Source organism: Macrobrachium rosenbergii, chromosome 2, assembly GCF_040412425.1.
Source record: "Macrobrachium rosenbergii isolate ZJJX-2024 chromosome 2, ASM4041242v1, whole genome shotgun sequence".
Taxonomy (NCBI): Eukaryota; Metazoa; Arthropoda; class Malacostraca; order Decapoda; family Palaemonidae; genus Macrobrachium; species Macrobrachium rosenbergii.
Window position 1 is genome coordinate 81,444,684 of NC_089742.1, and position 23,855 is coordinate 81,468,538.

General features: G+C 40.1%; 1 protein-coding gene across 2 annotated transcripts in view; it reads left to right on the forward strand.

Moving 5' to 3' along the window:
• Positions 1–23,855, forward strand: part of ca (claret) — a 307,235-nt gene that overhangs the window by 102,522 nt on the left and 180,858 nt on the right. For both annotated transcript variants that reach the window (XM_067121505.1, XM_067121496.1), the window contains exons 7-12: positions 7,626–7,855; positions 8,017–8,190; positions 8,621–8,868; positions 9,225–9,399; positions 11,443–12,285; positions 12,734–12,928. In XM_067121505.1, the coding sequence (XP_066977606.1) occupies positions 7,626–7,855; positions 8,017–8,190; positions 8,621–8,868; positions 9,225–9,399; positions 11,443–12,285; positions 12,734–12,928 (1,865 nt within the window). The remainder of the gene's footprint in view (positions 1–7,625; positions 7,856–8,016; positions 8,191–8,620; positions 8,869–9,224; positions 9,400–11,442; positions 12,286–12,733; positions 12,929–23,855) is intronic.

Consider the following 23,855-nt stretch of genomic DNA (forward strand, 5'->3'; position numbering starts at 1 on the left):
TTTGAACAATCTACTAGCTTTCAACAGAACCACTTGCTTAGTAGCCCTGAATTAGCCAAGCAGTCATTGGTACCTTATTTCTTTAACAGCAGGCGAAAGAATAGATTCCACTGGCTTCCAATGTTCTATCCCAGACAGGAGGGGAAGTCGTTTACGTATCCTCCTTTCTGAGCCGTGACCTTCACGTAGAATTTTAAATCTAGTCCACCATGAAGATTATTTGCCTAACATTGCTAGGTACTTAGTGCAAAAAACTACTGACTTCATCAATCCAACATACCAGTCTGTATGGAAAATGTGGTTAGATTACCTCCACATTGAGAGGCTAGTTGAAATCTGTTTAAACAGTTTTACATTTTATTATCTTTTGAGGTCAAGAGCATTGCTATTCATGGCATACAAGTTATCATTGGCAGAACCCTTGCCTTGTGGTTTTGGAATTTATTCTGATATAGAAATTGTTTATTCTGTTCTCCAGTCTTTTACACTGCAAAGGTCAGCTCCTGCAAGGTTTCCCATTACCTGGCCCCTGAATAAGGTGCTGAGACTCCTGTCATCCCTTCAGTTTGTGGGCCCAATACAACTACAGCTCATATCTTGCAAAAGGCTGTCTTCTTGAATAATTTGGCATCAGGAGCTCAGATTAGCATACTGGGCCCTCTTAGACAAGGACAGCATTTCACCAATCAAACACCTAGTTGTCATTTACTGTTGTCTCCAGGCTTATCATTCCTGGCCAAGAATGAGGATCATTTTAAAGGGAAAATACCCTTTTCTGATAAAGGAACTCAGTAATTCATATAAATTATTATACCCAGTATAGCACTCAAGGTTTACGTAGATGTCACAGCAAACATCCCAGATGGTCCTATTTTTCCTACACTCTAGCACAAACAAACTACTCTCTCTACATGGGCTGAGAATTATTTTAGTGGCACTCATTAAAAAGGCAGCCCCTCACTCCTTTCCTAAGTCACGTGACATCCAAAAGGTGCATGCAGTAACTTTCTTCAGAAATGTTTCCTTTGAAGAAGTCTTCAAGTGCACAGAGTGGTTATTGGAGGCAATATTTCTGAACTGGTGAAGGTGCAATATTCCTGCAGCCAGACCCAACATAATTAGGTAAGTCACTGTAGAACCAGTGGATAATACATTTATAGGTTCGTGTGTCTCTTGTTGTTTATTGCCAGATCTGAATGGTTATCCTGGAAAAAGAAAACTATTGATAACCTGTGACTTTACCTTGAATAAAAAAATTCCTGAAACACTATTGCCATGAGAGTGGTGGTCATGCTGAAATACTGCAGGGGAAGGGGAAGGTGCAGTCACAGCCAGACCCAATATAATTAGGTACGCCACCTTCTAACCACAAAGAATAATACATACATTGGTTTGTGTGTTTTTTCCTCTTCTTTATTGCCAAGCCCTATGGATATCTGAAATAAAGAAAATATTTTATAACTTGTGACTTTACCTCAGACCAAAAATTAATCTGGATTGTTGGGATTTATTTATGAGGAACTAAGCCATTTCGTCACCTGTCAATTCCTTTTGTAAGCTCCTTTGAGGACAAACAGTGGCTACATTATCAAAAAACAGGTTTTGATGTAGGAAAAACCCATTTTTGATAGCTGCTGAGTCCTCAAACCCACCTGCTTTCCCTGACGAAAAGACAAGGGACTCGGGTGAACATTTATCTTGCACAGACCTGGCTTATAATGAAGATGGAAGACATATGCTATTGTCACATCTGTGCAAGTGACATGTAGTGAGAGCCAAGGTAGTTGTCGTAGGACAGGAGATAGAGCCCCCCTGTCCTAAGCCCTTTATACAGGCAGTCCCCAGTTATCAGTGGGGGTTCTGTTCCCAACAGCGTGACGACAGTAAAAAATTGCCGACAATCGAAAATCAGGGATAATAGTGTCGGAATCCTTGCTTATCGGTGCCAATAACTGGGGATTGCGCCGCTGTTGAGTGGGGATCGGCGCCGATAACCGGAGATTGGAGTATATCAGCATGGAAAATCCAGTTATTATCGTCGCTAGATAAGAGCCTGTAAAACCTGATTATGATTACTGAGGCTGCTGATACCCTGCAAGTGCCTATTCTATACTTTGCCAACAAGCACTATTCTGACCGAGACCAACTGTAAGTGAATTCTTTGTAATTGGTTGGTCTCTTATTGATCCCTGGGGAGACCATGAGAGTGTAACTCCTTTGAGGACTCCCAGCAGATGCCAAAAATAGGTGTTTCCTAAGTCAAAACCTGTTTTGTTGAATTACTTTGCATTCTGATCATTGTGACAAGAAAACACTTGTATGCCAAGCTGGATTAACAGCCTGCATCAGTTACTGCATTGCATTTTCATGCTGTCATGTACTAAAATGGCAAATATTTAGATAGGAAAACAGGAAAGAAGTAGAATTGTAATAGGAATAAATTGGTTCCTACAAGAATACAAACCATCAACTTTTATATGGATATAACTTCTGCAAAAGCTGGCCTTATCAATGAAGCTTGGTAACAAGGTAGTTAACTAGCAGCAGGTGAGGAGGAGAACCTACCCACTCACTTAACTATTAGGTCACTTTTTTTTTTGCTGCAGCTGTCTTGTTGCCTTCCCAGCTGCTAGACTTCTGTCATAGCTGTTGTTATTGCAGTTTTGTACCTTTTTCATTTTCTGATGATAACATTTGAGTTTCCTATGGTAATGATTATAGCTGTTTTTCAATTGACAGTGCCTGATTCCTCTCTTGTGAAGAAGTATGATCAGTGCAGGTGAACAGGGTGTTTGGAAACACCGTTGATTAGCAGATCTCATGCAGATTCCCCCCCATCCTCCCCTTCAACCAGCCTAGGTATAACTTTTGACTCACATGTTACTTTTGAGAAATGTTTAATGTGAGTTTCAGCAAATGCCGCGTTCATAAGGCCCCATATGTTTATAACAGTGATTTTATCAGTGCAACCTGTTTTTGGTCATTTGTGCTTCCTTTACTAGAATACAGTTCTCCAGTGTGATTGCCTGCTTCTGCTAGAGATTTTTATCTTTTAGATAAAGTGGTTTGTGGTGGTAGGTTTCTGTTTTCATGCATTTTAATACATTTTTACATATTTATTAACTTATTAATTTATTTTTTCTTTTTTAATAAGTGAGATCTCTTCTTTCTGTATTTTATTTTACCCCTTCTTGCTTCTTCCTAATGAACACCATATTCTTTGGAATCTTGAATTTCAAGTCAACAGTCCCTGTGGGCTTGTTCCATATGAATAGGTTTCATCTTCTGAAAAGTAATGATAATAATAATAATAATGGAGCTAAACTCTGCCACTAGTTAACTCCCTTATTACCAAGCTTCAATGACCTGACCACCTTTCACCAAAGGTTTTTCCATATAACAGAAAAATATAAATTATCTGCACATTGCAATTAGTATTCAGTAACTAAGACTGTACAATATACAGTTTTGTTCTCTCATTGGCATACAGCATCTGGCAGACATCATCTTTGCCATGGTTGGAGTTTTATTCTTTCTTTCATAACTTGAAGATGATACTGCCCCTAGCAACAGTGCCATTTTTCAAAAAAAAGTATAATTTCGGTACCGAGAAGCTTCTCAGGGAAATCTTGGAAGGCAGGCTGCAGCTGTAGCTCCCTGTCATGAACCTGCCTGGAGGACATCCCTGATGGTTAAGACTGTTGATGTTGTCTACCATATTTGGTGGTATCTTTTAGGATAATTTTTACCCAGTTGCCGTGGACTACCGGTACTTGTACCTAGCCAACTTAATAATACTGTAATATTACTGGTATTTACACATTTACCATTATTTTTATTATTATTACATTTTTATTATTAAAGTAACACCCCATAACTGGCACTGTGGACCAAAGGATTGCTAGTTGCCTAACACCGATAGTAATGAGGTGCTTAATCCATACATCAATACAGGAAACAACAGGCACACTCACATTGATGCGTTAGATAATAGACACAAAGAGATTGAAATTGCATACCTCAAAGCACTTACTGTATGTTTGCTTTTGCATTTCACTCACTTTCTGTCAAAAATCTTTTTTATCCTAAAGAATAACGTGGAAAATACAGGGTAGCAAAAGGCAAGTGCAGTGAATGCATAGTTTACCTTAACACTATGGATATATGTAGGTGTGCTCATATGCAGACTGAAAAATATGCTGTATGTACCTCTGTATTACTGAAATAAGTACAATATTTTACTGCATTAGATGAATGTCTTCAAATGTAAGTGTATGGTTTACTTAATGCTGTATTAAAATATTAATTCACAGTTACATTACTACAATAACATTGCCTTAAAGGATTTACCCACAAATGCTTCTTAACTCAATAAGGACAAAACTAAATGGATTTCCTTACTGTATATTTCCATGCATTTAATAACTTTTGGTTACTTGGTCTATTCCCAAGCACCAAGTAAATGTTATGTAGCCTATAGGCTACATTAGTTGGTATATAAATAGTCAATAATTATTGGAACTATCATACCAAAAGTATATACAGGAAGTCCCCGGTTTACGATGGGGTTCCATTGCTACACCGCGTTGTAAGCCAAAAATTGTTGTAAGCCCAAAAATTGTCAAAAATCCTAAGAAAACCTTACTTTTAATGCTTTGGGTGTATTGAAAACGATGTAAACTGCATTTTTACTGAGTTTTTCATCAAATAAACCTCCAAATTTTGATTATTCTGCCATTTTGTAGCCATATTTCTTCTGTCGGATCAGCGTCGTAACCTTGGAACATGCATCATAAACCAGGAAATAATTTCTAATGAATATATTTGAAAAGTGTCGTAACCTCGGAACCTCATAAGCCGGACCTGTCGTAACCTGCCTGTAAAATCTGTATCTCTTAAGATTTTAAATTGATTGGCAAAGCTCACCATTACGAAAAAGTACTTTTGTATTCCCTTAGGAAAAATACAAATGTGTCAGCAATTTTCTCAATACCTGTGACATCACTACCAGCAGAGTAATACCCGTTGGAAGTAGATACGCATGAGTGTATTCCTGTAACATAGAAAAGAACCCTAATATTAAGGATAACTGGGAGCTGTCAATACACGAAACCATTTAATTTGATTATAAAATACTACAAAGGAAATATACTGGCTTTTAGTCAACACCAAGGATTGTAAGTCAAGCACAGTTGGGAACTATGATCACGTTTATGTTTTGGTAACTTCAAATCTATCAATGTTAAAAAGGTCATTGCATAATAAGTTTGAATAACAAAATTGTTTAATATTATTACCTTAATGGTAATTCTCACTGTGTTAAACAAGAAAAAACAGCACAGCAATTACAGTGTAACCTAACAATGTACTCCTAACTTCTCGATTTGCAAGAGGCCTACTGACTCCCATTTTAAATATAAGCCTGCCTGTTAAAATTTTAAGGAACTAAAATTTTTTATTGGGTCGTAAAGCTAAGTACTTAGCTTGATTGGTGTTGAGGCTAGTGAGACGTGTAGTTGAACACGATTTCTAGTGCACAGCTTAGGAACCAGTGAATTCTTGGACAAGCCAGAGTGTAATGAAGATAGCTATGATATGCTGTTGTCACATCTGTACAAGTGAGATATAGAGAAGCGAGGTAGTAGTTGTAGGACAGGAGATAGAGGCATCCTGTCCTGAGTCCTTTATATTCTAGCACTGTGCCAACGAGCACTAATCTGGCCGAGACCAGTTATAAGAGAATTCTTTGCAATTGTTGGTCTGCCTTATGGAGCCCAAGGGGGACCATGAGAGTATAACTCCATTGAGGACGAACATTGGCTATGCTATCAAAAACATACTTTAGATGACTGCCCAGACTTTGGATGTCAAAGTTTGGAAACAAGTCAGTTAAGGAAATCTTGTTTCATTCTCAGTTTTTCCAGCCACTAAGTTAGTGAAGAGCTGACAGTTATTAAATAGAATCTAAATCACACTAACAACACAAATAATTATCTTAATGATGATAACTTTGAGGATTTAGATACCAACCAGGCATTAGTAACCATTCTAAGTACACAGTTTAGTATTTAGTTAATAGATATTGTTTTGCAATATTCTTTCAAGTTCTATCATTTGGGAGTCCATGGACTCTAAATCTTATTTCATCATTGAGGATATAATCCCAGGTCAAATAGCAAATACAAATATTTAGTTATGTGAAAGTGATAATTGAAGTGTCTAGTTCTCTCATCACTTCCTTCCACCTTAGTAGTTTTGCATAACAGAAATAACAGCATATGAATACATCTAGTATTGGAGTTATGTTAATGCTTCATAAATACAAAACTACTTCATTTAGCTTTCATTTTAAACAGAATTCACTTATTTGAATTTAAAAGTGTGGCTGTAAAGTATACAAATAAAAAGACATGTCAGGAATTTTCATAAGGCAAAACTTGTATTTGCTGTGCACCAAGCACTTATGGACTCCTCACCCCATTAGCACTGTAGGCACCATACAGCAGTCTTTATAACTATAATCAAATAGAATCAAACATTGCCAGTGCCATCATAAAATGAAGCTTATTGAGAGAGAGAGAGAGAGAGAATAATTTCTGTTTCTAATCTTCATTAATATAATTTGCTATTCTATAGTATTTATTTCAGTATTTATCTTTTCCATTTTGAAGCATTTGTGTATGTAAAGAAAAGCAAACTCCAATTCCTAGATAAAAGAAAATATAATGTTTTTGCTGTTGACACATTAAATGCTGTGTACTGTACAGTACTATATAAAGTTTGGCTATGACTGTTGTGTCAGTACTGATTATGTAAAGATTTTATGTTTGCATTTCTTGAACAACAGCAGTTGTATGTATACATGTGCAAATACCCTGTATTGTATATTTTGCTATTTTGTAATAAGGGATTTGAATCTACACATTTTTGATGTGTTGGGTTTTGAACCAGACCTCTCACAAAAGTCAACGGCCAACTCTATTCTGTTAAATTCATATCTTCAGTATGCTTGGCACTCATCTCTGCTCTTCAGACAGAATAGCAAAGAGTGCTTCTCCAAGTGAGATGGGGCTCTCTCTACCTGAGGACATGCCTGACTTACTTTAACTAACTCCTGTCAACTGTATGTGTGACTCAGACTGCTTCTGTTTTTGACCACTGTAATTACATTAGTAAAAGTATTGGTTTATATCTATGAAATATTAACATTAAACACTTTTGTTTATTTGTTTTTCCGTTGTCTTCTGTTTGGTACACTGTATTACAAACAACAGTTGATAATTGATCTAATCCCTAATTGTTTTCCAATAGGCTGTTAGAGTATTTGTGTTGGAATTTACACTAGCATGTTAGTTTGGCTATTAAAGGCACCATCTCAAAAGGTCATTATCACATTGTTGCACATCAAAATATTTATGGTAGTACCACTTGTTAAAGAGTAGTGGTGTTGTTAAAGGAGTTATTTTAGGGGGATTCCTTTGCACAAACCATGGGCTGGATTAGTCTTTTATAGCTCATAGGTGTTTTGCATGTCACTGATCCAAGTTGCACAGGTTCCTTGACTGAGAACTTTCAGTGGCAGGAGGTTGATGCCCCGATTCCTGACTTTTGAGATTATTTTCTAGGTGTCGATACCTGTGACATAGATGAATTATCGTCAACGACTACTCCTGAGCAAGCCATGACAACTTCTACCACTTCCATAGCCTCTGGAGGAGAAGTTGAAGTAGCGCCACCTGTTTCTGCCAGGCCAGAAAGACTCTGCAAGTATATTCACGATGTGATTGCCACTCCACAGTATGCCAAAGAAAGATATCTTTTAGCGGGACACTGCAAGCCAAATACTACTCTAATGGTACAGTACAAGTGTTTAATGTATTTTTTCTCATAACTAATTTAGGTGAGAAGTAAATTGCAGTATTGTGCATTTTCAAAATTCCCACTTGGCTCACAAAGACTGTAATTACAATATACACCATCATATAATTGAATGTATGAGATCATTGTATTTTACAGGTTTATAGTACTGATTTAGAGCCAACACCACTCTACGTATTCAAAATTATTCCTGATGTTGAGAAGGTGGTGCTGCAAGATGAAATGATTTTTCTCTCAGATTCCATCTCTCGAAGAAGGATTACAATAATTTCTACATTCTTCTCTTCTTCCAAAAAGATTGATGGCACTGCAGTAAGTTATAATGTAAACTGGTGCATGCTCATTGTTTTAAGTTTTTTCATTCCATTTTTTAGTTCATGCCTTTGAATACTGAATTTTGAAAGGATACTACCTATATATAATGCCATGCCTGAAGCAATGTAGGTTCTTTGGAGCATCCTCTTTGGTGCATCCTCTCATCTCCATTTGCATTGGTTGCTGTTATTTATTATTCTCCCATACTTTCTGGTTTTCCCTTTAATCTGCCCAACTCTTATAATTTTGTCCTGCCATGATTTTGTAATTGCACAGGAACCCCACTGGCAGTGTTATCAATTTTTTAATTTTCTGTTGTTTCTACCAATAGTAGGTTTAGCACAAGATTACAATGGATTATTTAATTAAAATAATAGGTTTTTCATCCATTCTTAGGTACGATTGCTTAATTTTTTCTTGTCTTCAGGGAAGTAAAGTGAATCCAGTAATTCAAGAGATTGACATGCCTGAAGATGAAGAGATAATAACAATGTTTCCTAGTCCTCCATTAGTGTTGTCTTCAGATAACAGCTCATCACATTCTGGAAGGTCATCTGTAATTGGGAGGTCAGGTAGAGAAGAGGAGGAAGAAGAGGAAGTAGAACTACCTACACATACCTGGCCTCATGGCTGTATGATTTTGACTACTGAAGCACTTTACATATGTCAGCCAAGGTAAGATGAAGTCTTTTGGTGAACTTTAATTGCTTTTTGGGATGAATTAAGATTGTAACTCACTAACTTTCAGTTAACAGATTTTCATCTAAGAGACCAAGTATTAAGACATGCTACTGAGATAGATAAATAAAAGAATGTAGGAGTCTTAATTTTATCATAATTAAATGGAGGCCCATGGCCAACCTAGTAAGGATTTGGAAGTGAACTAGTAGTAAATTAATTTATTATATTTATGGTCTAGGTATAGTGTATTTCCTCTAAATTATACAGTAACTGTTAAAGAAAAAAGACTGTATACAGTACATTGATTATGGTGAAATGTGCATATAATATAATTTTGTGTTGCTTTACAGAAATAGTGTAGAATCTTTATTCATGGATTTGGTGCTAAGAGCTGGTGATATTGATGGTGCAAACAAGTTAGGTGTTATATTTTCACTGGATCCAAAGCTGTTTGAACTTGCTGCTGATGTGAAGCTGAGATCAAGAAATTTCAGTACAGCAATAGCTCTGTACAAACATTCAAGGGTAAGATAGAATCTGTTAGTTGACAGTATAAAGACAGGTGAGTGTACTTTGAGAAGTAATAGCTAATAGGATAATTAGTAGCAGCTTTGAGTAGTAATAAGGTAACTTATTGTATTTAGGAATGTTATTCTTACCTAAATTATCTTTTGGTAATGCATGCTGTGCGAAAGTAATGGAGTAATATACCCTCCTCTAGGTTTATTTAATTTCTTAATTTTCAGCCAAAATGTTATGCATAGTTTTTTTATTGAAATGTATGATGTAATTTGTGTGAAATTTATATTTATTCATTAATGTATTACTGTACTTGTTTTTGTATTAGCTACTTCATACAACTTGAGCAGAATCTTGTGTTTGCATTATTTGTTTTTTATGGTTTTTCAGATTTGTATTTTTCTTAAGGGTGATTTGTAGTTGACAGGTTTAATTTGCAGGTATTAATTCATAGTAATTTTTTCCATAAGAAGATGTAGACAAGGGCTCAAGTGAAGCTAAAGTATGCAATTTTAGCATCATTTTTTCATCTTCAGGCTTTGGCCCATTTGACTCTATCCAGTACCTTCGCCGAGCAGTCCCCAGTTTTATTTGATAAAAGTTGTGACATAGCTTAATTCATATGTTATGGCAGAAATAACTGAGACAAAATTAACAACTGGCAAAGGATTAGTGAAATTTTATACTGTATCAGTGTAGTTACAGGTAATATGTGAATCAATATCGTGTAAGCTTAGAAATTATTTTATTCTAACTTGAAATAAAAACTCACCTGCTATTATTAAAGAGGTGATGTAGAAGTCCAAAGTTGGTGCGAGTCTTTTAACTGAATATTTGCTCATGGAATAGAGTAAGGTGCAGATTTGCTGGTAAAATATTTCCCAATAATAGGAGCAGCTACGATGGCTAGAGAACTGTGGGAAAATTGTATAACAAATGAGGTGTTAGCAGAGATATAATGTTCAAAGGCTGAAAAAAAAACATAAACTTAGTTGGCTTGGAACAGTTATTGAGAAAAGCAGTAGATAGGGAAGTAGAAAAAAGTCTCTTATATTCATGGAAAAAGGGGATAAACAAAGACCTGAGGCATCATCCTTCCTTGTGTTTGCACAAAACACACACTATACAGTTCTCTTTTGCAAGAGGTCTCCTGTTGAGTACCTGGCAGTATATTCATCTGCAGACTATTCCTCACTGTCATCATCATAAATGTTTTGATGTTAACTTTTTTCTTTGTGGGGTTTAACGTGAAATTATTTTTCTCCACCATTTGCCATCTTTTGTCTTGGGCACAAAGTTACAAGGAAAAAGATAGCAAATGATGGAGACAAATCATTCCACGTTAAACCCTACAAAGAGAAAAGTTAACATCAAAACATTTATGATGATGACAGTGAGGAATAGTTTCAGATGAGTATACTGCCAGGTATTCAACAGCAGACCTCTTGCAAAAGAGAACTGTATAGTGTGTGTTTTGTGCTAACATGAAAGAAGGATGATAGATTATGGCAATTGTCTGTCTTTTTCTGTATGATGTCATAGTACAGTATTTAGGTATTGTACAGAAATTGAGCCAAAGATTGAATAAAGTTAGTGTCCCAGGCATGTAAATTTTTTGTAGTAGGATAGAATTTTTTTCATATTGAGAGAGGATTGTATTAATTTTTTTTTGCATGACTGGATTCATTGCATGAAAAAGTAAAAAAAAAAAAGTCTGTCCTGAATATATTTTAATTAATTGTAAAGTTCTAATTACAAGCTGCCACTACTTATTCATATGCTAAACTTCTGATGTAGTTGGTAATGCACGCATGTTGCCAGAAACACTAACTATTACTGATATCTGTACACTTCGTTTTATTGTGTAATATCCTAGGTTTAGTGTGACATATGTTATTTTGAAGTACTTTCAAAATATTTTTCATGAATGTTGTAATGTTAAATGAACCTATATTTTAATAAATTTCATCCTTATTCTCTGTAGTATAATTTTAGTAATATTTTTGTATTTTATTCACATTATCTTAATGAACTTTCTTTTTTTTTCAGTGTCCACATGTAAAGTGTTCAGTCAAATTTGCTGGACAGGGTATGGTGAATGAGTTTCTAACATACATGGGCACCCTTACCAGTGGGGTTAGTGGCCCTGATCTTGGTGTTGATGAACGTAGAAATCTAGCCAATTTAGCTATCATTTGTCACCTTCATCACCTTTGCTTGCCTGTTTCTCACAAGCCACCTCAGCAACAGCAGGCATTAAGAAACTTGTTACTTTTTCTAAGAGATAATCAGTATTATGATGAAGTCTTAGCATTGACATTGGCAGCAGGGGCATGGCGATGGGAAACGTTGCAGTACCTGGCTGCATCTCGAGGGCTTTATGTGGAAAAGTTACGTGTACTCTTAGCATCACAAGTTTCCCCTGTGCTTGATTCTTTGCGAATTGACCAAGTAATTGGTGTGGGAAGTGAAAGTGGTATACTGCCATTAGCTCGTGAAAGGGAGGCAGGGTACTTGCACTGTGTATCTGATCCTGAGTTAAGACAAGTTCTTTTAAGCAAGCCTTCCTTAGCAAGAATGCATATAGCTTTAGTCCTTGGATTACTAGCAACCCTTGAAATTCCTGTCGTTCGTCGGTTAGCAGATCTCTACAATCCATCTCATCCAGCAATTAGACCATTTTTACAAACTACAAATGGAAAGAAACAGACTTTTCCTCCGCTTTCATCAATGGTTCACAATTCAAGCCTCCACTCTTTTGGAAGTGATGAACTGTTATCAGTAGAGGCTTTTGTAGAAGTGTTTTTAGCCATTGTGATTCAGCTAAACAGGAAACGAGGTTGGAAGTACAACCCTGATCTCCTGACTCACAAAGTGGAATGTGGGAAAGAGGTAAGCAGAACTAGCACAGTATTTGTCATCCAGTGCTTATATTGAGCCTGTACATTTGTATGGATGGACAAGTACGATTGTTTAGTTACATGCAGTTTTTTATATCTTATTTTTTGTTAACTTTGTTGAAAGCTTTTAATTTTGAATAATAACTTTTTATGGATTTCCCTTGATCAATATTCTGTTTGTTTGAAACATCATTTCTGGAAATATTTATGTTGGCACTGATAAAAGTGAAACCCAAGGGCAGCTTTGCAGAACTTCAAGTGATGAATAGTAAAGCATCATATTAGGCATTTCACTGTGATGTATTTGCATTTAAGCACTATTCAGAACCAAGGGTAGGTAAAAGAGGAATAAAGAATTTGGTACCCTTTTCCAAGTGATACATTCCATGATTACTAATTCTGTAGGTCATTGCTTGTACATATTTTTCATGTACTTGCAGGTAGTTCCAGTCCCAGTTGATAAAGTTCGTTGCCGTGTGCTGAGCTGCGGTTACGGCCATACATCTGTGATAATTGGTAGTACTACATACACTTGGGGTATCCCAGATTATGGGGTTTTGGGTCATGGACCACGCTCTACAACAAATCATAGACTTTATGCTGGAATCAATGTGTCTGTACCAGAGGAGGTGGAGGTTTGTTAAATTATATTTGTAATGCATAAGTACATTTATTACATTTGGATCATGTTTGTGAAGATTATTATGCTGGATATGCTTTATGTTTATAAAAACTTGCTGATTTGAATGAATTTTTGGCGGGCTAATGGGTAAGTCATTTTGTGTGTGTGCTTATAAATAGTGTCTAGTTTGTGAATTTATAACCATAGAACATCTTTTTATGTAAGTAACTTACCAAGTAATTGCATTGCTATTAGTTTCACTCGCTTGGTAGCTAAAATGTTGAAATTCGTAGGTCATGCTATTTTGTTTTGGTAGGTGACCCAACCTGCCCACTTTCAGGGAAAGAGAGGAATTACTAGTAAATGAGCTTCAATTTGTTTCTGCCAGCTGATGGCTGCACACCAGTTGTTAGCAGCAGATTATTGATTTTTGGAATTCATCTTTTCCTGTTGTATTTCATCATTTGGTAAAGTATTCTGTCTTGGTAGATGGTATGGCAAATTTAGAGTTAGGTTCTTTTAGAACTTTAATTGTGACTTTAATTGAATTGACTTATCCTGATTTTGACTTCAGCTGACTTGGTTTTACATAATGTCAGACTCAAGTTCTTAAAGCTTCAGGTATTGCAGCCAAGGCTGCAATACTCATTTAACCAAGGAATCTTGTAACTCTCATATGATCTGCTTAGGTTGTAGGGGACAGGTGTGTTTAGAGGAATTAAGATGTAACGAATGTGTTGATTGGGACTTGAAAAAATGGAAGACTCTAAAATGACATTTAAATAAAATGGCTAGGGATAAGGAGAGGAAAGCTACTGCTAGGCAGACCATCAAATCTTTAGCTAGCCAGGATTCTTGTAGTTCTGTGAATAATGATAATGCTGACGTCGATGTTGATGTTCCTGTAATTTCTATTAATCCCATTGCCAACCCTTATGTGATTTCTATTAATCCTATTGCCAACCCTTCTCTTTTGCAACCCTCTCCTTTGCCTGGCTCTCTCACTTCCAAACCCAACCCCATGACCAGCCTCGAGTTAAAGGTCAATAAAAGGTTTGAGTTGATTGTCGAATCCATCGCACAGTTAGTGTCATCCATTAAAGTGCTTATGGATAACAAGAGTGAGTCAGAGCGCCCAATGTTAGTGTTGTGTCGGTGGAGCGCACAGTAGTGCCCAGTGCTAGTGACGTTTTGGTGGAGGAGGTGGCTGCCCGGCCCACCGATTCTCTTAGGCAAAGGTCAATGACATAGTCCCCTAAACCTGGGAGGAGTCAAACTGGTAGCCTAAGGAAGGTCTGTGGGGTCTGCCCTCGTGTAGTCACCCCCTCGCTTGAACCTGTTGCTAAATCCTAGGTTGCAGCCAAACGCCACTGGAAAGGCGTTTCCTTGGACGTTCATTGTCTTTCCTCTAGTTCGGAGGATTCTTCTCCTAAGCAGCAATGGTGCTTTATAGACGAGTCACGTCCTCTGAAAAGACATGCTAGTGGTGCTTCACATTCTTCTGCAGCGCTTGCAAGAAGTCTAAGGACACCTTGGATAGTCCCCGTCCTTCATGTAGTACAGTAGTTGGGACAGCCCAGAGCATTTTTCTTCGTTCCTCCAGAAGTGGAAAGTCAGAATGTGACTTCTAAACCCTCTTTGTCTCACAAACGCTCAGCCTCACATAGAGTGTTTTCTCCTGAGTGTCCTCCAGTGTCTGAGTCTGCCTTGACTCCCGAGCTCCTTGCATTGACGGAAGCCCCTGTTGTTACTGAACGCCAGACATCTCCTGAATGCCTGAAGGCGTGTAAGCGCCCATTAGCGTCCAGACTTTTTTCAGTTTCTGAGCGCCCATCTTCTCTTCAGTGCCATAGAGTGCCTGAGCGCCCATTATTGACCGAACACTCTGTGTCTCCTGGAGGCCCTACTGTTACGAAATGCTCATCAGTACCTGAGTGCCCGCTTGATACTTCTGTTGCTTCTGTTCATGTTGGAACACAAGCAGTCATTGGTGATACTCCTGTGTCTCAGGCTAACCTGCTTCAGCCTTTGGTTAGTACACAGTTGCCTTCTGCAATGGACCCTATCCAGATCAAGTTGGACAGCATTTTGAGCCTTCTGAAAAAGGCCCCTTCAGCTCCCCAGTCCACGATTTGGCCTTGTCGCCTGTGTCTTCTGACAGTGAAGAAGATGTACTTGTACAAAATATTAATCCTTCTGCTTACATGTTGTTGCTAAGGTATCTGTTAACTACCTTTCCGAGCTTCTCTCCTGCAGCTCCTTCCTCGCCTGCTTCCACTTTCCTGATGGAGGCACAATCGTCAGACTCTTCTAAGCTGCCAAAGTTAGTGCTTTCTTCTTCAGCGAAGAAAGCATTGAGTGATATCGATGGATGGTTTTCAGAGAAGAGGGAGCAAGGTCGTGCCATCTTTAGTTTTCCTCCATCTGGGCTGACCAAGAGGAGACACTTTTCTTGTGCCACAGGGGAAGCTCCTTCCGTGGGAGTCTCTGCCTCTTCCCAAGGAAATTCTGGGTTAATTAATCCTTCCGAAGATCAGCCTTTTCTTCAGCAAAGATCATGTTTAATTTTTCAGAACTTTCTCACCTTCTCAAAAACCTTTTTAAGGTTTTTGAAGTCCTTAGTTTTATGGATTGGGCTATGGGCTCTCTAGCCCGTAAGATTAAAGGCTGCTCGACTGTACCTGAAGATAGTTCATCTGACTGGTTGGGATGCTGTCATGCATAGATAAAGGGATCAGAGATGGTTCTCAGGAGTTGGCTTCCCTTTATACTATGGGTGTTCTTAAAAAGAGGGAGCTGTGGTGTTCATACATCTCTAAGGGAGTAACTTCCTCTCAAAAGTCTGCACTTTTGTTTTTCCCTCTAGACTATCTTCATTTGTTTCCCCAGTCGACCGTGCTGGAGATATCATCAGACCTGCAGAAGAAGAGCATGCAGGATCTTCTCATGCAGTCATCTAGATGCCCTAAGGAGATGTTGATGCTTCCCCCCTGAACTGTTTCTCCTTTGCAGTTTCACCCCTTTTGGAGTAACAGACAAAGATCATATTCCAGATCTTGTTCCAGTAACAGATTTGTATCAAGAAGTCATTTTCCTAAACGTCCTCTTGCAAGTGAGAACGTTCCCCTCTGAACACCAGTAAGAGCCAGACTCCTTCTCTTCTGGGAGAGATGGAGGAAGAAAGGTATAGTCAGTGTTCTCAAGGAAGGATACTCCATTCCTTTCCAAGAAAAGCCTCCCTTAGTCAGCTCTCCAGTAACATTGACGGCATACTCCAAAACCTCAAGGAGGTTTTCGGCCCTCTCAGAGGAAGTCTGATCCCTCCTCAGAAAGGGGACGATAGAGACAGTAGAGAATGTGAATTCCTAGGGTTTTACAACTGTCTGTTTGTGGTGCCAAAGGTGTCAGGAGGCTGGAGGCCTGTTTTAGACGTCAGTGCCCTGAACATCTTTTTTCAGAAGACAAAGTTCAGAGGGGAGACAGACCTTACTGTCTTGTCATCCATTCGCCAGGGAGAGTGGATGACATCAATAGACATGCAGAATGCATATTTTCATATTCCAATACACCAGGAGTCAAGGAAGTATTTAAAGTTTGTCTACGGGAACAAAGTCTTTGAGTTTCGCGCCCTGTGTTTCAGGCTGTCGATGGCACCACAAGTGTTCATCAGAGTTCTCATTCCCCTTGCCGAATGGCTCCATTTAATGGGTATCAAGATCTCCCTATACCTCGACAATTGGCTCCTTCAAGCCCAATCAAGGGAGAAGTGTTCGGAGGACCTTCAATGAAAGCTCACCTTAGATCAATATCTGGGGCTGATGATCAACTTTCAGAAGTCCCAGCTGATTCCTGCTTAACAGATTCTCTATTTAGGGATGTCGATCAACTCTCAGAGTTTTTGGGCTTCTCCATCCCTGCAAAGAGTGGAGTCTTGTCTGAAGACAGTAAACAAGTTCCTCAGCCTCAATGACTGCTCACTCAGCCAACGAGTGGATGAGCCTTCTGGGAACGTTATCGTCCATGGAGCAGTTCATTCACCTAGGCAGACTTCATATGCGACCTCTGCAATTTTACTTAAGAGTCAGCTGGGACAGGAAGGTTTTCCCAGACACCTTCAAATTCCGCATATCCCCTAAGATCAAGGAAGACCTGCACTGGTGGAGTTTAGAAGGAAGACTAGCGGAAAGGAAGTCTCTTCTTCCTTTGATAGTGCAGCAGATTGCTGTAAAAATCGTTCAGATAGTGAAACAAGCATGAAATTTGGCACAAACATTCCTAAGACTACGCTCTCTTAGAAAAGGCGCTGGCCACCTGAAAATCCAAGATGGCGGCTATTTTTCAAAATGGCCGCCATCTATGTTGAGATTCACTGGTTTGGGAGCATCTATTGGATGGAATATGCCAGTTTTTTTTTAAACCTCGACTTTTAGGTTATAAAAATGTTCCATACCACACATTTTATTGAAAACCCTTACTAAATGAATTGTAACCAAGAGATGGCGTACAAAATGGTTGCCATAAAAGTTTTTTTCTATCCACAGCGCTAGCAGACATAGAGACCAACTGTTTTTATTTAATGGTATATTCATGTGATCAGACAGTTTAACTAATATGCTATTTTCAACTGAAATAGTAATGGTATGGTCACATACAACATTGTGTCTAAGACTGTAACCATAAAAAGAAAAGAAGAGAAATACGGACTAAAAGCATAACCAATCTATGTATAGGTCTCTCAACCTACACCTTTGAAAAATTCGAGGATAAGAAGGTAGGCATAGCATGACACGTTGGATGCTCAAGCTAGATTATCTACTGAAGAGAGGGCAATATTTTATCTAGACTTCACATTTGCAAGTGCACAGAGCTGTGCAGGAAGACCCAGCTTGTAGCACTTGCACCTTTCCCGACAGCCTGCTTTGCATCCACATTTGGTAAGCTGTTGGCAACTCTTGGCTAAGGGCGAGTTGGTTGTCAGAGGACTTGCCATGCTTCACCAGACTTTTGCCATCCCCACTCAGCAGGGTTCTCTGGCTGTGGCTGACACTGGGTGGCCTGCCCCACACACAACCAGCCTGGTGCAGCAGCTTGGTGTGTTGGAGGAGAGCTCCCTGGTTGGTGGAATGGCCTCATATGCCCTTTGTTTTCTGGCAAACATATCAAGTCTAGCCTCATCCACAGTGCCAGCAGTGCTGGATCTTTCATACATAAGTATGACAAACCTCTCCAGGACCTTCAGGTCACTCTCTTCCACTCTGAGAGGGTAGTGACTCAGTTTGGAGAACACAGTGGAGGCCTCTGGAAAGATGTTCCATGTCTGCCAGGCGGTCTTCTTGCCCTTGCTCGGAAGGCTGACACTGTATCACAGCCTGTGAAGCATGGAAGAAGAGCATGCCATTCACCTTCTCCTGGCCCAGAGAGTTGCACAGGTCATGCACAGCAATCCAGCGCAGGCTCTGGCCTTGGCCAAATGCCACCCATAGCTTCTCTAGCCCTAGATTGTGGAGAGTGGAGAAAGCACTGACTGCAACAACAAGAACATCTGTGTCATTTGCTTTAACCGTGATGGTCTTGGCTCCATGTTCTGTGGCATATTTGGCATGGAGAAAGATGCGGGTGTCAGCTTCCTCATGAGAGCACTTTTCCAGTCCCTGAAGACTAGCCTCATGAGTGCTGAGGACAGCAGACCCTTTCGTGGCAATGACAACATTTGTGGCAGACATCTGGGCAACTTTGTCTGCCAGGAACTGGAACAACTCTGTCTTGTTGGCATCGTGTCTTAGGAAATTGCGCCAGTTGGATGGAATTGTGTTCTTGTCTGTCACCTTGCGCCTTCCTCCTTGACCACGTTGGAGCCTGGTCTCAGCTTTGAGGCTGGATGTATTGTATACATCAAATACAAGATGTGATGATGTGTACTTGCTGCTATAGGATTGTATCACAGGCAAGAAGTCGCAAAGTGCATAGCCCTCAAAGGTCTTTCCTTTCTTTGGTGGCAGGCATGGACCAAAGCTGATCCATCTACAATGAGGACATCAGTCTTTGGTTCTTTGTCTTCTAGTGTAACATGACTCTCCAGGACCGAGGTCAGCTGAGACTTCTGACATGTGTACAGCCTACCACCCTCACTAAGGGAAGCTGGGAATGTTTGATTCTCGTGCTGGAAGAATTCCTGCAGATCACATTCACGGCTCTGACAGGATATAAATAGCTTTGAGAAAAGCTGGCAATCCTCCTTCAGAAGTTTCTGCTTTGACTGTTCTACAGGAGCAGCTTCTTGCCTGAAGAAGTCAGTTCTGTTCTTCTTTATCGGCTCATAGAAGGAGACTGCATTGTTTGCCAAAGAGTCTGAAAACTTCTGAAATTTAGTGCGGCCTCTGTCAAGGTGTGTCTGTAGAAGTTCTGCTGAGCTGGGGTGGGCAATGTCTTTGTTGTCAATGGAATACAGATCCTGGCTCTCTTCCTGAAAAGGACTTCCCAAGTGTTGCAAAGCCAATGACAGCTTGCTGACTCTCTCCAAGAATGTCTTCTGCGCATGAGGTGTTTGTTCATGGTGTGTTGTCTGCTCATTAGACTCCTTACTTTGAACCTCTGTTTCGTATGCAGACACCAAGCGGATGATCTCTGGGCCAGCCACCATCCATCTTCTGAGTGCTGACGGATCTTCAGTCAGCCCAATGGCTCGCCGCCATCAGCCTTTATAAAGGCATTGGTCTGCTCATGAGCTTGGTCAAGAGCCATTGCTGAGAACTGGCGACTGGTCTTGTGCACAACAAAGTTGCCAGCCTTGAACTCCTTGTGCAACTCTGGGTGTGAACTCTCTAGGGTAAGCATGTCCCTGAGGTGAATAGGCAGCCAACGAGCATAGTTTGTATTATTGTTGGAAAAGAAGTAGGGTATCAGCTCATGCAATGCCTGGCAGTAGAGGACAAAATTGGCCTCACGGAAGGACCTGATCAGTAGGAATATCACAAGTTCCATAGACAACACCATGTGCCAGAAGTGGAACTGTGGACTCTGCTGTCTTCTTGAAGGTCACACCACTCCTCAAACTCTAATGCCTGCTCATTGTTGTTTGCTTTCTCAGCACAGTAGTCAGTGTATGCTGTCCTCAGGAGTTTGTACAAACTAGAGGCTGTAACCTGGTGCATCTGCCGTGTCCTGGTTACACTTGCAGCTGACAGGAAGGATTCTGCAGTTCCAGATGAAGCAACTCCTGCCTCCACCAGAGCTCCTGTCCAACCACTGCCATGAAGAAGAGTACCAAGAGATGTCATTGCTGCCATCTCAATGTTGTAGAGGGCACAAAGACAGGCATGGTGATACTTAAACTCCTGTGCAATGACATCCCCACCAGTCAACTTAGCAAGGAGCTTGCCATCACTAAGTATCTCTGCACATTCACGCAATTTCAAGTCAAGGCCCTTAGTACTAGCCTGTCTGAGATCAGATGCAGGTGCCACTTTCTCACAGAAAATGCAAACTTCATTGTCATGACTGGTTCGGCGCAGTTTTGCGACTAGTCTCAGTGTTGCTGGTCTGGTCATTGGATTGTCGCTTTCTTGCACGGTCCAGTTTAGTGTTGTTAAACAACAAGCGACAGTTCACATGGTATTTTGCTGCATTTTTTCCTGAGAGTGGCCTCTATGCCATCACCTTCATCCAGCCTTGCTGGATCCATTATCAGTGGCATTTCATTAATTTCACTGAACATGGGAATGTTCCTTGCCAGCATTGTGTACCCATCATGGTCTAGGACATGATGACTTGGAGAGGTGATGTCAAGTGCTCACCTCTTTTGTCCTTCTGACAAAGACAACACAAACTCAGTTTGTTTTTCTACTGCTCAATATTGGATTGGCATCACATTCTGCCATGATTTCACTTTTGATTAAGGCCGAGGGGTTATCCTTTTACCACCTTAAACAAAGCACACATTCCTGTATGGGATTCAACTAGGTTCGGTCTCCCTACACCTAGCCCGATCATTCATCCAGTGCCATTTAAGTCCCGTGTGATCTGTACACCATCCGGGTAAGTACATGAACCATCATGTACAGCCCCATACCCTTGGCTCGGCTCTCCCGCGCTGGCACATCCTGTCTATTCAGGTGCGGCTATCTAACTATAGCTGGTCTGGGGCTGTTAGAAAGCATTTGGGACACTAAACTAAACTATACTACAACTACTAGTCTAAGACTACAGGATTAGTAAAGCTGGATTAGCTGGCACTGAACCCCATGCTGAGTTACACAGCAGTGATGTCACCAGTGTGCCCTGGTTGTGTGCAGACATACACTCTTTTACATTTATTAATTTTCCTTCAAAATTGATGAGTTATTCGAAAGAGATGGCCTCATTAGGATCTAAAACCACAGAAACCAAGATCCATGCTTAAAACGATAATTGTTGAACGGGCATTATTTCTCATTATAATTATTGTTTCTACCTTTTCTTGGCAGCCATATAGCCCCATATTTAAAGGTAAACTGTACTGGAAGCTACAGAAACATAATATTCACAAGAAATAGTATGGAAGAGCTTTACCATATTGCTAGAAGCAAATACATGCCATTCTAGTGAAAAATTAGCCAAAATCTGTCGATACTGGCCGCCATCTTGGAATTTGGCCGCCATATTAAATTTTTTGCGTGGCCAGCGCCCTTTTCTGATAGAGGGAACTTTAAAGAGCACTTGTGCAAAATTTCATGCTTGTTTCACTATCTGAACGATTCTTATGAAATATGCAATTATCTGCTGCACTATGAGCCCCAGCCTAGACTTAGACTCCGACGCGTCGGACCTAGGTTGGGGAGCTCTTCTTGGGAACAAGAAATTTTCCGGGACATGGTCCCCGGTACAGAGAGAATAACATATAAATGCCAAAGAACTGAAAGCAGTACATCTGGTGGTCCATTTGGACAGCACAACCATCCTGCCTTACATAAAGAATCAAGGGGGAACACACTTTCTCCCTTTACGAGATAGCAAGAGAGCTTCTTCTTTGGACGGATTGAAACAGGACATCTCCTCTGACTCGATTCATCCAAGGTGAGTTAAATGTTCTGGCGGATGAATTGAGTCGCCAGAAGCAGGTGCTTCCCACAGAATGGACTTTGGATCATCAGGTGTGCCAAGATTTATGGAAACTGTGGCAGACACCAGTTCTAGACCTCTTTAGAACTTCCAGAAACCATCGACTTCCTCTTGTTTTGCTCACTAGTACCAGATCCTTTAGCATGGGCAACAGATGCCATGCTTCAGGACTGGTCTGACAAGCTCCTCTATGCCTTCCCACCTCTCAGTGTGGTAAGGGAGGTGTTGAACAAATTCCAGCTACATCAGAATGTCTCAGTGGTCCTAGTTGCACCATTTTGGCCAATGAACGAGTGGTGTCCGGACCTTCTTGAATTACTATTGACCTCCCAAGACTGCTACCCCAAAAACAACATCTACTCAAACAACCCCACTTTTGGCAGTTTCATCAGGGGTTTACTCTGGCCCTGACAAGCTACAAACTGTCAGGGAACTCCTTCGAAAGAATGGTTTTTCAAAATCAATTTCACAAGCTATTGCCAAATGCAGATGTGAATCCTCTGACAGAGCATATCAAGCTAAGTGGGCAATATTTCGAGCTTGGTGCAAGTCCCACAGAGTTTCCTCTTTTCAAACATCTGTGACAGAAATAGCAGATTTCCTGCTATACTTGAAGACTCATAGAGGCCTTTCTTCGACTACGATCAAAGGATACAGGGCCATGTTAGGCTCGGTTATCCAGTATAGAGGGTTAGATCTCTATTCTAATCATGATTTGTCAGACCTTATCAAATTGTTTTGATACCACAAAACAGAAAGAGATAGCAGTAGTTCGTTGGAATTTAGACGTGGTCCTTAAATGGTTGTCTAGCCTCCGGTTTGAGCCATTATGCTCAATCTCTTTAAGAGATTTAACTAGGAAGACCCTGTTTTTAGTAGCCTTGGTGACAGCTAAATGGGTCAGTGAGATCCATGCAATTGGAAGAGTGGGCTTCTCTTAGGGGGTGCTGTTTGCTCCTTTTCCCTGGGGTTTCTGGCCAAAGATGAATCTTTGTCAAAACCTGGCCACGTTCTTTTACCATTAAAAGTTGTCAGAGGTTGTTGGCCTGGATAAGGAAGAGAGAGTTTTGTGTCCTGTAAGGCCTTTAAAGTATTACCTTCATAGAGCAAACGGAGTACAGTAAGCCCCCTGTATTTGCGGGGGATGCGCACCACACCCCCTGCGAATAGCTAAAATCAGCTAATACTTATAACCCTTCTAAAAACACGTAGAACTGCCTATTTTGATAGTTCAAACATACGAAAAAACTAAAAATGCTATTTCAGGTATTATCCTACTTACGATGGGGTTACCTTCCAAAACACCCATCATTTGTTGGAAAAAATGTATCTCTAATATAGCCTAGCCTACACTAGGGTATTCAGTACCATGTATACATATATGATAGCCTAGCCTACACCATCAGGTATACTTTATACATACACAGTATAGTAATTGTTATAGGAAAAACAAAGGCCAACATGGCCGAGGCGAGGCGAACACGGAGGAACGCCTGAGATATTTAACCCCGTAATTATTGAATTAGAGGTCAAATAAGAAGCCTCGATAACCAAAAAACCCCACAAGAAAATGGTACTTAACTTGGAAGCAGAGAATTCCTGAACGGATGACATGATGCAAGAAAAATGGTTCAAAAGTAGCACAAGCGAAAGAACAACAATCTCAAACGACGTGCTAAAATGGAATGAGGACAATATGGCTGCTGGGGTGTTGGTTGGCTGGGCAGTGAGCGTTGGCTATGTGACGGCCCCTCACTTTCCGGGGTTTTTGAGATTGGTAATCTCTACAGGGCAGAGGCCTGTGGCAGTGGCATCACACACTCACCCTTTGTGTATACCGACAT